Here is a 14,789-nt window from a genome sequence, read left to right on the forward strand (position 1 = left end):
TTTTTTTTTACTATTTCTTACCTATTTTCAATATCTGAGGCCCTACCCCATTACTCTTTGCTTGTGGTGTTTCCTCTGCATGGCTTGTTCTCCAACCACTATCCCCTATTAGCTGTGTGACCCTGGGCAAATTACTTCACTTCTCTGTGTCACCTCATCTGAATAATGGGGATAATAACAATACCTACACCTTATGGGGCTGCCATGAAGATCCAGTGAGGTGTTATATGGACTGTTTAGAACAGTTCCTGACACATACAGAATTGACTATTGTTATTATTTAAAATCTCCCCTACTCCCCCGAGAGTGCCCACTTATGTTTTGACAATTGGTTTAGAGGCCACTTCCTCCAGGAGGCCCGTCCTGCCTTCCTGCACAGGTAAGGTCACCCAGTTATAGCCTCCAGAGCAGACAATTTGTTCATCTTCCTCCATTAAAGTGTGAACAGTGAGAGTAGAGATGATGCCTGATTTAATATCTGCCAACGCTGCCCAGTGCCCAGTACCATCATGGGCACACAGCAGGTGCACTGCAGAGGGATTAACTAACAGCCTGAATTCAGAGGAACAACCACAGATGAAGGAGGGTGCTGTTAATCCTGTCTATGACAACCATCTCCAAGAGCAGAAGGGCTCATGGGGATGGGGGAAGAGGGAAGGTGGGGCAGACTTGTTCTCTGGGGCTCTGGAGGGCGGTCCTGGAACAGTGGTGGCCGCTTAAGACCATATTATTAGGTTCTCTGTATATAGGAACTCTCCAGAAGTCTGAACTAAGAAGAGAGCCAGGTGGGCTGAGCCCAGGTGGACGGTGCCTTGGCAGGAATGTGGGGGTGTGTTAGTCGGTGGGTAACTGTGACACTGGGTGACTGGGGTGAGAAACATGCAGAATCACACCTGGGATTTGTCCTCCCTAGCCCAGCGACCCGAGGCAGGTGACGTCAGTTTTCTCATCTGTGAAGCAGAGGTAAGGAGAGCAGTCATGTCAGAAGGTTGTGGTGAGCAGAAAGGGAGATAATGTATGAAAAGTGTTAAGCTCTGTGCCAAGCACATATGAAACCTTTTGCAAAGGTTGGTTATTACTATTAATGTTGCTGTTGCTAGGAATCACAGGGGAGTCAAGCATTACCCAGAGGTTAGTCTAGACATTCTAGATGGGAGGCCAAATGTTAGGCTCAGAATGGCCACCTTGACTGCTGCCCAGGTGGAAGGTCCACCCTCTTCCCTCTCTTCCTTCCTTCGCCTTGCCTGCAAAAGCCTTCCAGTGGTGACCTTGGGTTATGTTCTGGGCCAGGTCCCTGTGAATGCAGCCCACAGAGAGCCCAGCCACCCTGGGCAGGCTTTGGGAGATGCCTAGGGTGTTTCCTGCCTCTAGGGCTGGGGGTAGGATCAAGAAAATGATGGTTGAAGGTCCTGGGAAAGAATGTCTTGAGTCTTAAAGAACCCCAGACAGATGTCTCCTTTGCTCTCCCATTAGATCAACAATTCTATACGCTTAACTCTATTTGAAAATGGACAGAGTGTGAAGTTTTATGTTTCCCTGTTCTTAACTTAAACTTGAAGGTGAGTTAATCTTACACAATTTGCTGCTCACCTGCAGTATTTGCTGTAGTTCCTAACTGGTCTCCTCTCTTCAGTCTCTCCCTTTCTACTCTGATGTGAGCTTTCATTGCCCCCAAATGGCAACACAGCATAACCCCCTCCTGCTTGTACCTTGTCAATAGCTCCCCAGGGCCCAGACACCAGTTTCCTTTGTGACTCAGATGATGAAAGATCTTCACATGCTCCCTGTACTCGCTGTGGTTTATCATCATTCCCTCTGTAATTCCATCCCTTCCCAGGATGGGCAGGCAAGAAGTGAAAGGGAAAGCATCAGAGAGAGAACTTGGAATCCATTCTGATTTTTTAAGAAAGGCGATCATTTGTAGACCTGTAGTTTAAGCATTTTTTTTTTTTTTAATTGTATGCTTCCTGCATGCTGAGTGCTTTTCTTGCACAAATCCAATTATCCCCCATAGTAGACAGGAGATTGTTATCTCCATTTTTAGTTGAAGAAACTGAGACTTGGGATTAAGTGGAAGAAGTAGAGCTGGGATTCAAACCCTGGCAACCTGACACTGCAGCCAGTGCACTCAGCTCCCACATTATGCTGCCTCTATTATTAGTTACCAATCACACTCTCAGTTATGGACCTGGATGATAAGGCCCTACTTGAGTCTCCATTTTACCTCTACCTGCTTCTCTGGGCTGTAAGCATGCTGACCCTGAGCATGGCTTCTGTGCCTCTCTTCTTTCTACTCTGCCATTTTCTCCACCTGGAATGCCGTTCCCCCAGTGTTTCTGAGGTTCCTGGCTAGAAAGTGTCCCTTGAGTCTTCTGGGCCTTTATTTATTCTGTTTGATGGACACTGGCCAGATATGACCTCATGTCACAGGAATTGGTGACAGAGTCTTAGTTTCTCTGCCTCACTAGGAGATTTGGAGGTGCAGGGACCCTACGCTTCCCCTCTGTTACTCCTTAGAGCTACAGCTGACTGCTGGCTGGAGGTGAGGAAATGCGATTGGTCCCTCCAGCTTCCCAGCACACTCCTAGATCATTTTTCTTCTTGGTTCAAGTAAAGCTAAAATAAAATCCCCCTTGGTTTCATATCAGCTGGATCTGCTCTTTGCAAACCCTTCAACAAGAATGGGCAAGAAGAATAAATATTTATTCTACAAATGAATAAATCTGATTCCATCTTCAAAAGAAAGCCTAGTATAAATTATCATAATTTCTCTGTTCTAAGATTTCACTGATTTAAAGATATCTTATCTGCTAAATAATAGCTTTTTGAAAAAAAAAATCAGAAAAATGCACAAATTAATATATCAAATTTAAGATACGTTCTGATTTAAAAAATATGTCTTGGTATCAATGAAATATTTTTAAAAATATGGTCCAATTCAATTTTGATATTTTTCTTTTGATTCTGGTGGTCTCAGAAAGAAGGCTCCAAGCCTTGACTAAATCACTGTGAAGCATGGACAGGTGTCAGCCATGTCCCAGCCCTGAACCCCTGGGGGTTGCTGGGTCAACAAGGGCATGGCAGACCAATCATATACCAATGGCAGCCCTGAGGCCCCCAAGGCCAGGTTTTCTCCCCAGCAGATCTATGTCCATGCGCTGCTGACACCTCATGACCATGTTAGTGGTTCTGGGGAAAGCTGACTAGGAGTCCATCATGTGATCTTAGGCAAGACACCGCCGCTTGAGCCTCAGTTTTCCCAGTTGTAAAGTGAGAGGCATGAGATTAGATAGGCGGTTTTCAAATGTTCTTCAGATGGAGCTTTGGGATCTGGGAGGCTTCTTTATGGGCTGCCTTGGGAGTAGGAAGATGGAATGGACTGTACTCAGTATTTTCATTCCCACTTCCCCCAGAGCAAGTCTTTGCTTAAGATTTTGTTTGCAAAAAGTAGTTTGAAAAACACTGGTAAATGGCATTCTGGGGTCTTTCCAACATCAGTCTTGAATATATACTCTTGTATGATCTAAGGGCAGTGCTTCATTTCTCAGCCTGGACACACCCTCAGAATCCTTCTCACCACAGTGCTCCAGGCAGACACTCCCAGACTCACTGCAGTTTAATCCAGGGGTTGGCAAGCTTTTTGTGTAAAGGACCAGATAGTAGCTACTTTAGGCTTTTCAGGCCACGTGTGGGCGGGGCCTCTGTTGCAAATACTCAATAGCAAGAAAGCAGCCATAGACAATACATAATGAATGCCCATGGCTGTGTGCCAATAAAACTTTATTTAAAAAAAGACGTGGTGGACTGGATTTGGTCTACCAGCTGAAGTGTGCTGATACCTGGGCTATAATAAATACTTCAGCCTGACAGGTGAAGAAACTGAAGCCCAAGGAGGGGATTCAAGGAACGGGATTTAGTTGGAACCCCCGTCCCCCGGACAGCGAGCATGCTTCCACCACTCCACACTGCTCACTTAGCCATGACCCTTACCCTGATTTGGATTGTGGGCATCTGAGATTACATGGTTGAGGGAATGGTGCCTGGAAAAGACACGTGCCCCACTTCTCCCTCTCAGGATATCAGTTTTCTCCTAGGTTCTTAGAGGGCTATAAAAAGCCTCTGAGCTTGCCTCCTGTGGGACGTGCTGTCGGTAAATTCCCCAGAGCTGGAATGACTGCAATGTGGTGCCACATTCTGCCCCCTCTGCAGCCTGACAGCTGTGCAGGGAGAAGAATCAGGCCTGGCAGGCTCTGCCTCTCCACTCCCACTTGGGGTGTGGCTGGGATTCCCCAAGTGGAATTTTAGATGGAGGACAAACCCTGCCTGGGCCCTCCTGGGGCAGGCTCTTTGCCAGTTCCAGGAGGATGAGTGTTTCTTGAATTCTAAACACCAAAACTCCAAGGGCCACAGTGGGAAGAGTGTAAAGGGTAAGAAACAAAAATCTCACACCGGCTGCCTGGCCATACCATTCATTGATGGAGGGTGTCTATCCTGGAATTGTTTAGATCCCCTTTCCCTCCCATGCTTCCCACCTTGAAATCTTTACCTAGTAAGTCCTTGTGGCTTATCTGGCAAGTCCTTCACATAATGGGAATGCCCCTCTCCACAGGAGAAGCAGTGGAGAGCAATGGTAAAGAATTTATGTTTGGAGGTGGGCAGGGCTGGGTGAATAAATCGACCTTTCTAAGCCTCAGTTTCTTCATCTGTAAAATGGGGATATTTTTAAAAATACATATACAACACATTTTAAAGTAGGTGCTGAAAATAAATGACAGTAAATAAACTTAAAATGCATCAGATGGCAAAGTCATGATGAACATTCCCATCGAATTCTGTTGGGAGGTGGTAGTGGTGAGACTGCAGGGCTCAGGGAAGGTAAATATCACAAATGTATCCAAAACTTCAAATTACCTATGCATTCACACACTGACATGGGCCACAAACATGCCTTCACAAGAACTGTACTTATTAGTCTACCACAGAACCAGATTTTGCCATAAACTACAAAATTTTTAATACCAAGTTGTATTTATATCTTCATAATTGATATACATGCCCTAGCTGTGATTTTAGAAAATAAAAGCTGTACTCTGTACAGACACTGTCCACTCACAACTGCTGGCAACATTTTTGGATGGCATTTCTCCCCCAGTAAAATTAATGGCATATTTTATGTACACGAAAGTCAAACTGCATCAACTTCATGATTGTTGAGAGAATTAAATGGCTCAATGTCCATATGTAAACTGCCTGACTCATGGTGAGCACTCAGTTGGCTATTATTAAACATCTTCTATGTGCTAGACACTGGAACTGAGATGTAGAGACAGTCTCAGAGCACAGGTTCATATACACACAGAGGAGGCATTTAAGTTAGTACAATACAGTCTTCTAAAAGCTGAGACTGAGGAGGGTGGTGCTAACCCAAAGTCAGTGGGAAGGTCGAGGGAGGATGTGGTAGGTAGTTTTCATGGAGGTGATGCTGAGTGGTCTCTTTCAGGGAGAGGGAATAGCAGAGTCATCTTTTTGAACCTCAGTTTTTACATCTGTCCAATGGGGAGAATGTCTCAGCTGACCCCTTCACAAGGCTTTTGCCAGAGTTAAGAAAAGAAGAGAAACTCAAGGCTGAAAGGGTTCCAGAGAAAGGATTTTAGTGGTCAATTCTCTGTTTGAATATCCCTGCTATTACACAGGTTCCTTCTGGCCCAGAGTGACCCCCCTGTGGACGACTGCCGAGCGAGAGCATGCATGATTACCAGAGGTTGCCCAAGCTCCAAAGGAAGAACTCCATGATCAACACCCCTGACACTACGTGGAAATGGACACGACTGATGAATGTGAAAAGGTTTCTAGAACTTAAAAGCTTTATAAAAATGTATGTACTTATATTGCAGAAGTGAGTGGCTGAGCCAGCGCTAGGACGTGGGATTTCTGCTTCTGTGTCCAGATCCATTCCCCAGCTGGCCCTGTGTGCTGGCACATTTATTGGAGGTTTGTCTTCTCAGGCTAGAGTTCACAGACCCTGGGAGTCCATGGCAGAGGGCAGGGTGGGGTTAGGGAAGAAACCCCGAGAAAAACACAGTGTGTCTCTGGAAGTCCACTGCACAAGGATTTTTTGGGGGTGTTTGTTCAGTTATGTTATGGACGATAATAGAAATTTGTTTGACTTTAGATCAAATGAGACATTTCAAGCTTTTGGAAGACACTTTGGGTAACAGACCCAAACCCTAGAGTTTCACTTGGTTGAAAAGTGTGAAAGGCAGTGCTAGAGCAAGTAATGGAATCAAGCAAGGTGTTTGAGCAAGGTCAAGGGTTATGATAAACCACTGCACTAGAACAGTGAGCATATCAGACTCACCTGAAGCTTTGCAAGAGGTACACATTCCCAAACCTCACTCCAGACCCACTGATCAGACCTCTGGGGGTATAGTTTCAGTAGGCTCCCTAGGAGATGATTCTGGGCCCAGCTGGATTCGAGAACCACTGCTTTAGACAATAGAGGGTGGTCCTTAAGGGAGGTTGGACATGCAAGAGTAGAAACAGGAAGCTCCTGTAGGAGATGACAGGATATAGGAGAAGAAGCCATCCAGAATACGTTTTTCAGTAACAGTCCACAGAATTAGGGGTGTGATTGCAAAAAGGATGAAAGCAAAGGAAACGATGAATAATGACGAAGTCTGTGTTTCTGTCCCCAAAATAGGAATCATTGAAATGGAAAATCCTGGAGCTGAAAGTGGCCGTATCCAGCTCTACTCTGTGAATTTTGTATTTTTTCTTTTATTCATTCATCAACAGACATGTTTTGCGAATATACTACATGCAAATTACTACATTGGGTGCTAGGAAAAGAACTGTGAACAAGGTAAGAAGGACCCTGCCCTCACAGAGCTCACATTAACAGCTAATTCATTCCCATAATTAATCATAACTGCAAAGATGGTAACCAATGAGACATACAGAGTGCTAGGATTACCTGTAATGGGTGATGTAGCTTGGGAGACAGGGAAATATTGTCTTGAGGAAGTAATGTTTGAGCAGATCACTAAGGATGAGCAGGAAGGAGTTAACCTGGTGAAGGTACAAAGGCCAGTGTGAGGAGAGCCCATAGTAAGAGATGGGCAGGGGCCCAAAGTGAGTTGGTGACAGGCAGGGTGGGTCCTTGAGGGCCACCACCAGGACTGTAGTCTATATCTTAAGAACAATGAGAAACCGTTAAAGAGGTTAAGTACAATCAGATCTACAGCTTTAAGTAACTGTCTTTAATTGCATCCTCTTCTTCCCAAATTCTATCCACAAGCATAGATAATTCGTAAGTCCCATTAAAAGCTATGATATGTTGCACATTTGAATAAAAGATGAATGCTTCAGGGCTTCCCTGGTGGCGTAGTGGTTGAGAGTCCGCCTGCCGATGCAGGGGACACGGGTTTGTGCCCTGGTCCGGGAAGATCCCACATGCCGCGGAGCGGCTGGGCCCGTGAGCCATGGCCGCTGAGCCTGCGTGTCCGGAGCCTGTGCTCCGCAATGAGAGAGGCCACAACAGTGAGAGGCCCGTGTACCGCAAAAAAAAAAAGATGAATGCTTCAGGTTGAAGTATATACTCCTACAAGTCCTGTTCTCTATAGTTTGCAAAAGGGTCATGCCTATGGAAACCTCTTGAATTGAGTGACAGTTGTTTTAACTTATATATTACTGTGATCCCTATTACTGTGAGAGGAGCCACTCTGGGGCTCCCTGATCTGTGGCCACTCAGCCTCTGCTCCATTATGTTCCTGGGCACCTTCTACTCTGTCATTGAATAGCTCTTTTCATTTGTATGCTTCTCCCAGATTGTGCCCCAGTTGGTCTGTGTTTAACCTCTTGTATAGCCTTCTGGAGAGTCTTTCTTTTACCTCTTCTACAGGACAGGTAGTTTGAGAACTGATCTCATGTACCCCCTTCAAATTTAGTCTTATTCACAAACAGCCCCATTTCCTTCAGTAGCTCCTCACGTGATTGTGTTGTTAACAGAAAAAGAGAAACAGGAAGGGTGATCTGATTTGGTGGTGAATAAGATGAGTTCAAAATTGGGTCACTTGGAGGTTGAGTTGACTTCCAAATGGAAACTTCCACAGGCAGGAGCCAGTGCAGGAGAGTGGAGCTCAACTCATGGCTGAAAATGGACATTAAGAGTAGACGTCATAATGGGACTTGGTTGTCTACAGTTGTGAGTTTAGAGAGAGGGCTGAGGTGGTGGGGAGAGAGGGGCAAGAGCCATCAAAGAAGAAAAAGTGAGCTAGAGAAAAGATGGGAAATAACAGTTAGTAAGCACTTATCATGGGCCAGGTGCTGGGTGCTGGGCAAATATTACCACATTGCAGTCTCCCAATTTTGGGTGTCATTATTCCTGCTTTTCAGACTAGCAGAATAAGACTTAGTTGGGTCACTTGCCTTAGGGCAAGAGAAGCCCAGAGGCTATGAGCACCTATAACAGTGGGATTGGAGGTGGGAGAAGGAGAGGCAGAAAAGCCTTCTGGCAGAGGGATGGAGCAGTGGTTAACCTAGGTTTATCGGATTGCAAACTCCATGCTTTCTCCATCTTTGCAAATAGGAGAATCCATTTAGAAAAGAGTAGAAGGTCAGAGCTACAGAGAAGCCCAGAAGATGGAACTGGGAAGGGTGAAAAATTAGACAAAATGGAAGCCGTTTGTGACCCTTAGATGTGGGCTTTCAGCAGAAGGTGTGACTGGAAGTGAGACTGCAGGGAGGGAAAGAAGTGTGTGGGAAGAAACAGGAAGCTGCCGTTGGTGTGTATGGTAGTGGGGTTTTATTTTTCTGTTCAGTTGCAAGGTTTTTGCAGAAGGGTAAGAAGGGTATGAGAAGCTAATGGTATCCAAAAACAGGGTTGTTTTTCCGAACCAAAGATCAGAATGAAATAATGATAGGCTCTTGGCAGAGAGTGGAGAGGGAAGAACTTACTCGGCAGGGTACTCACCCATTTGAGAAGTGGGGTTTGAAACTGATAGTTGAGGGAGAGGCAGAATAAACCCTGTGTGGGACAAGGCAGTGGAAGTGATGTCTAGTGCCAGCAGAAGCCTCTTCAGGGAAGAGAGTAAGGTTAGATCCTATACATACAACCATTGCAGAGTGTGGCTAAAATCCAAGTAATTATATTTGATAAATGTAACATCTATCATCTACTGAATGTTTCCTAAGTGCTACCTTATATGCATTACCTTTTCCCATGACACTCCAAATGAAATGAAACTGACATTCAGAGAAATTAAGTAATTTATCCAATTCATACAAGATCATACAGCTAGGAAGTCATGGTCAAAGCCTAAATTTGTCCATTCTCTGAATGACTCAGCTCTACTGAGTCTCCAGGCTGACAAAGATGACCTTATGGAACATATTTGGAGGGAAAACACGAATATGGGTGCATGTTCCTTTTGGAAGAACAGTAATTGATAGGAGTAGAGAATGAACTCAGATGTCAGGGAAGAGGTATGGGAATTCACAGCCTTGGGGACAGATGTTGGGCAACGAGTCATGGATAGGAGCTCATCATAGGAATGGCTATGGGCTACTTGGCCAATGGAAGCCACAGATAGGGAAGATGTGGCTTTCCTAGTATAGATTTCAAAGCTGGTCCAACAAAGGCAAGACACAAGTAGGTTCTTCTAGCATCTCTTAAATAATAAAAATATCACTTAATGAAAAGCAGAGCTTCAGATTATGTCTTGAGTTGCCCAGGAGACAATATGGTCTCCCAGAGAATATAATTCAGCAGAAGAAACTCCCATCTTGGGTTGAATGCAACTAGTTGAAAAAGAACTAGTTGTAAAGTAGAAAGGAAAGGAAATTTGGGGAAATTGATTGTTTCATATGAGCTAGGCATATCAGATACAACCTTGGACATTAAGAAGGTGTATTAAAAATTAGAGAAAATTTAGACCAAAGGCTTTAAAGCAAAGAACTCGAGAAGACTAGAAAGTTCACAAAAGCAAAATTGTGAAGACACAACCATAGTCAGCAGGCAGGAATAAATAGAATAAATAAGAGAAAATAGACACATTGGCCTTATATATTAATATTTTGTCAGTCACTCAGAAACTGTCATCAAATGGTTCAGTTATTGCACGTCAGAGATGGATTTCCGAGAGACAAGCACCATGAAGGAGCTCCACGGATACAGAAATTATGACATGGTCCCTGTCTTTGAGTTGTATACAAAGTTGTCTAGCCCAGTTCTTAAAACGGAGTAGGGACTCAAAAAGTGTCCTCAGAGTCAGACCAGCTTGGGGCCAATAGAATTTTATTATGTTGAATCTGATTAACGAAAGACTATAATTATTACAATAGCCAGCATTTATTGATGGTTCTCATATGCTAGGCATTATTTGAAGTATTTTCCATATACTTAATATTTATAACAACCCCAAGAAGTAGGCATCATCAGTATCCATATTTTATCCTCATTAGAGGATAAAGAGTTAAGTTACTGGTCCTGTAGAAGGTGGTGGCCATAATCATTAGTCTGTAGTGAAGGTGGTATCTTCACCAGTGGCTGATTCTCTTTGAATGATATTCATGAATTGGGAAGTCCTGCTGGAAGGAATTTCATTATAATGTAAGTGGTTTCTGTGTCTGTTACTATATGAATCCTGCTTTACTCATGGGAAGACACATATCCTGTTAGACTAGAAATCCTACTTCCCAGGTTTGTTTTCGTTCTCAAGTCAGTTGACTTTGATGATGAGCTTCTATGCTGTAATTGCTACTGAAGATCTGAACAGTATAGTTGTGGCGTAATGGAGGTGCCTGGACCTGCAGCAGGAAGATTTGGCATCCAAGCCCTACTCTAGGGCTTGGGCAGGTCACCTGCCACTACAGAGGCAGCCAGCAGCAAGCTTAAGATCAGGACTTTGGTTCAAACCCAGCTCTGTCTCTCACATGGCAAGTGACTGTATAAGTTAATGTCAGTGATCTAATCCTGCTGTTACGGACTGAATTGTGTCCCCCACCCCCCCACCCCAATCCATACATTGAAGCCCTAACCCCCAGTGTGACTGCATTTGGAGATAGAGCCTTTAAGGAGGTAAAGGTTAAATGAGGTCATAAAGGTGGGCCCTAATCTAACAGGACTGATGCCCTTCCAAGAAGAGGAAGAGACACCAGAGATCTCTCTCTTTTTCTCTCTCTCTGTGCACAGGGAAGAGGCCATGTGAGGACACAGTGAGAAGGCAGCGATATACAAGCCTGGAAGAGAGGCTTCACCAGAAATCAACCCAGATGGCACCTTGATCTTGGACTTCTAGCTTCCTGAACTGTAAGGATATAATTTGTTGTTTGAGCCACCCAGTCTGTGGTATTTTGTTACGGCAGCCCTAGCTGACTAATACACTGCCAAGCCTGCTTTCCTGTGAGGTAGGGATTAATGATAGTACCTAGTCATAGCCTCATCCCATCGCTTTTTCCAAGAGAAGCCATGTAGAAAGCTGAGCATGTTGCCTGGCTCATGATAAGACCTTAATGATTTCAGTTGTTACTGTTATTAATAGTGAAGTGTGGTTTCCTTCCCTGGGCATGACAGTCTCACTCCCCACGTGGTCAGTATGGGGCTGAAATGAGACCTGTGCTTCTTAAAATTTCCCTGGCAAAAGAAGAGAGTGCTCACACCCTCCTGGGGATATGGGCACAAGAAGGAATTTCCACTGGAATGATTTGTGAAGTCTCTCACATTTTATCTTAAAAACCCACACAGATTTTGCATTCTAGTTCATATATAGTTTTAATTTGTACAGCGTTTGCCGTAGTTTCTCAGGGTTGACAGCTGAGGATCTAGACACATGACCTGGTCCTGTGTGCCTCATCCACTTCACTCGCATTTGCGCAGGCCTTTGCAAGTCACAAAGAATTGTTCTGATGTGAGGATTTTGTGGTATGTATTTTTAAAAATCAGCATTACAATTAATCAACTTGGGATACACTATAAAGTGTGTTTCATATTACTACTGAACTACTTGAACCACTGTTAGTGAGCTCCTACTGTGTGCCAGGCATTGGTGTCAGCAGGGTGCCCACTCAGATCCACTCCCAACCTTCCGGAAGCTTACATTCTGGCAGGGTAGGTCGACACTAAACACATAGTCGGATAACTAACTCTTAGAGTAATGGCACATCGTGACAAAGGCTATGAAGGAGAAGGAAAGTAGGCTAGGAAAGCCCGTAGCAGGGGAGAAGGTCAGAGCCCTAGAGCATTCTGAGTACTAATAGATTCCCGGGAAGTCTGGCTTCCTAGGAAGAGTGGTCTGGAAGCAGCCTTCTTGAGTGAGGCATCAGTTATTAAGCATCTTAAACTGAATGAATTATTATCACTCATGGTCTGTCAAAGCTCTGGGTGGTCTGTTTTCCACAGCTCCAGGTAGGCTAGTTATGGGGATTTTGTACTGGGGACAGGGTGGTATTTGGCAACTTTTGGGGTGTGATGGGGTGAAGGGCAGTGCTCTTTGCTTTAAATGTACAATGTGGGAAATGGGGATGGGGGACTGAGGGATATTAGAGGTGCCTCTTCTCTCTTTTCTTTTTCCTCCCTGGCAAGTGCGTCTGCTCTTTGCAGACTTGTCCAGGAGTCAGTTAACAGGTGAGAACTGCTTTACAAATCACAGCCTCGGTCTCCAAAGTGCCAAACGCGGAAGCCCCCTCCATTTTTTGCCTGTCCTTCCAGCTCCTAATAGAGGGTGGATGCAGCATTTTGTGTGTTGGAGATGGTGTGGGTGGGGAAGTTGTCCCCAGCACCTTGACCTGGAAGTCTGGGGTCCCCTGTAGCCCTCTGAACTCTGGCTTTACCCGTAAGAGGGGTGCAGAGAGGTTACCCCGACACCTGCTCTTCTTCTCATCCCTGCCCCCACTGCCCTTCCTAATTGCTTCCACACCCCTGGCCACTCCTTTTTTTCTCCTTGGAGGCCTTAGCACAGCAAACAGGCAGATGGAGGAAGGGTGTAAGATTATTGTAGGGAAGGGGAGGAATTTTCCATTAATAATAATAACAAGAATAATAATGCTTCTCATGTTGGCACAGCACTCGCCAGTTTACCAAGTGCATTCACACCTGTGATCTCCTTGGATTCCAGAGGTGGGAAGTTATGACACTGGTGTTCTGGTGGTCAGCCTTTGACACTGCCCCCATGTTCAAGCAGGCCACCTTTTTCACAGACATGAGCCCATTGAGGTGTCCAGGCCTTTACTTAAGCACAGGCCCCAATGAATGCCCCCCATAAATGCCCTCTCTTTGCTCCTGTCAATTGCAGTTTCAACAAGCCCCCACCATGTCTGTGAAACTTTATCAAATACTCTCCTCTCCTGAAAAAGAGTCCAAGCAAAAAAGGGTCTCAGAGACCATGTGGTCTAACCTCGTCACTAGCCCAGAGAGAAAAAGGGTAGGTTAAGGTCACGCAGCTTGTCAGGAACAGAGCCAGGGCTCAGACACCCATGTGCCACCCACACACACTCCTGCAGCTCCTCCTCCCGATACCCTGGGTAGCTGCACACTTCGTCTCCTGGGGCTTCTCAGCGTTCGAACAGTAGGGTCTTCGCATGTCCGGTGGTTTTCAAGAGTGTGACTCGTTAGCCCTATTTTACTTTCGGTGGGGGTTGGGGGGAGGTGGGATGGGGTCAGAGGAGCCCGCCGTCCTCAGGAATTCTGTGGGGCATTCTTTTATGAAGTTAAGACTCCAAGTGTATGAAAACGTTGGTTTCACAAACAGGAGGCGACTCAGCTCCGGGACGAGTCCCTAACACACCAGTCCCTAACAGACCCCTAGCTGCCCTGGCCCAGGAGGCACCTGTACCCACAGCGCCCGGCCTTCGACCCCCGCTACCCGCTCCACGCGCCCACGCTTCTCACCCCGGCTCCACCGCCCGTCTCTCCCTTGTCCTCTCTGGCCTCTAGATCGTTCGGTTCTCCCCTCCCCACCAAGCAACAAGTGTGGGCACCACTTTTCTTCTTACCGCGGCCTCGGTCCATGGCGCCAGCGATCGATCGCGCGGAGCAGGGCGCGGTGCCTCCGGCGGGGCCGGCGGCTGCGGGCGTGCGGCGCTCTCCAGTCCCGCCCGCTGGAGCGCCCTCCGCGCGTCCCCTCCCCCGACAGGATGCTTGCCCAGCGCCTCCGCCCGCCCTCGCCTGCCCCTGCAAGCCGCTCCCGGAATAGACCCGGAGCCCGCCTCGCCCCCTGGGCCGCGGTGTTCCTGGTCCCGCGCCACGCCCTGCCTTTCACAAGTCCTCATGCCCCTCCGTGAGGGGCTAGAGGACCCACATCCCAGTTCACACGCTTTCTTTCGTACCCGCGCCCGTGCTTCCTACCCCCGTCCAGACCAACGCGTTGTTCAGCTCTGCTTGCATTACGCTAGTGACGAGGGGCTTACTACTGCACTTCCCAGCCCGGTCCATTTTCAGATTGTACAGACTGTTAGAACCTGTTTTTCAACAGTGGAATCAAAATCTCTTTGCCTGCCGCTGCCACCCATTTCCTGGCTTTTGGTTTATCTTCTCCATTAAACAGGTCTTTCCTGGGCACCTTCTAGTGCGAGACAGTGGACCAAACTCTATGCTGGTACAGTGTCAATAATGGTGTAAAAGAGGAGTGAAGTAATAAAGATCTTTAAAAAATAAAACCACCTGGGAAAAGGAGAGAAAGAGAGGATTGCTAAAAGGTGGGCAATGGCTTGAGACACATCCAACTTTCGAGGTTCCCTGTGCACTAAAACGTGAAGAATGCCAACACGGAGTGATAAAAATTGTGGAAATGAAC

The 14,789-nt window shown here is 46.1% G+C and overlaps 1 protein-coding gene across 5 annotated transcripts in view; it reads right to left on the reverse strand.

Moving 5' to 3' along the window:
* AFAP1L1 (actin filament associated protein 1 like 1) overlaps window positions 1-14,062 on the reverse strand; it is a 71,007-nt gene extending 56,945 nt beyond the window's left edge. For all 5 annotated transcript variants that reach the window (XM_024738246.1, XM_024738245.1, XM_024738247.1 and 2 more), the window contains exon 1: window positions 13,990-14,062. In XM_024738246.1, the coding sequence (XP_024594014.1) occupies window positions 13,990-14,005 (16 nt within the window). In that variant the 5' untranslated portion in view covers window positions 14,006-14,062. The remainder of the gene's footprint in view (window positions 1-13,989) is intronic.
* Window positions 14,063-14,789: the final 727 nt, after the last annotated feature.

This window comes from Neophocaena asiaeorientalis, unplaced genomic scaffold (assembly GCF_003031525.2).
Source record: "Neophocaena asiaeorientalis asiaeorientalis breed wild unplaced genomic scaffold, Neophocaena_asiaeorientalis_V1.1 scaffold404, whole genome shotgun sequence".
NCBI lineage: Eukaryota > Metazoa > Chordata > Mammalia > Artiodactyla > Phocoenidae > Neophocaena > Neophocaena asiaeorientalis.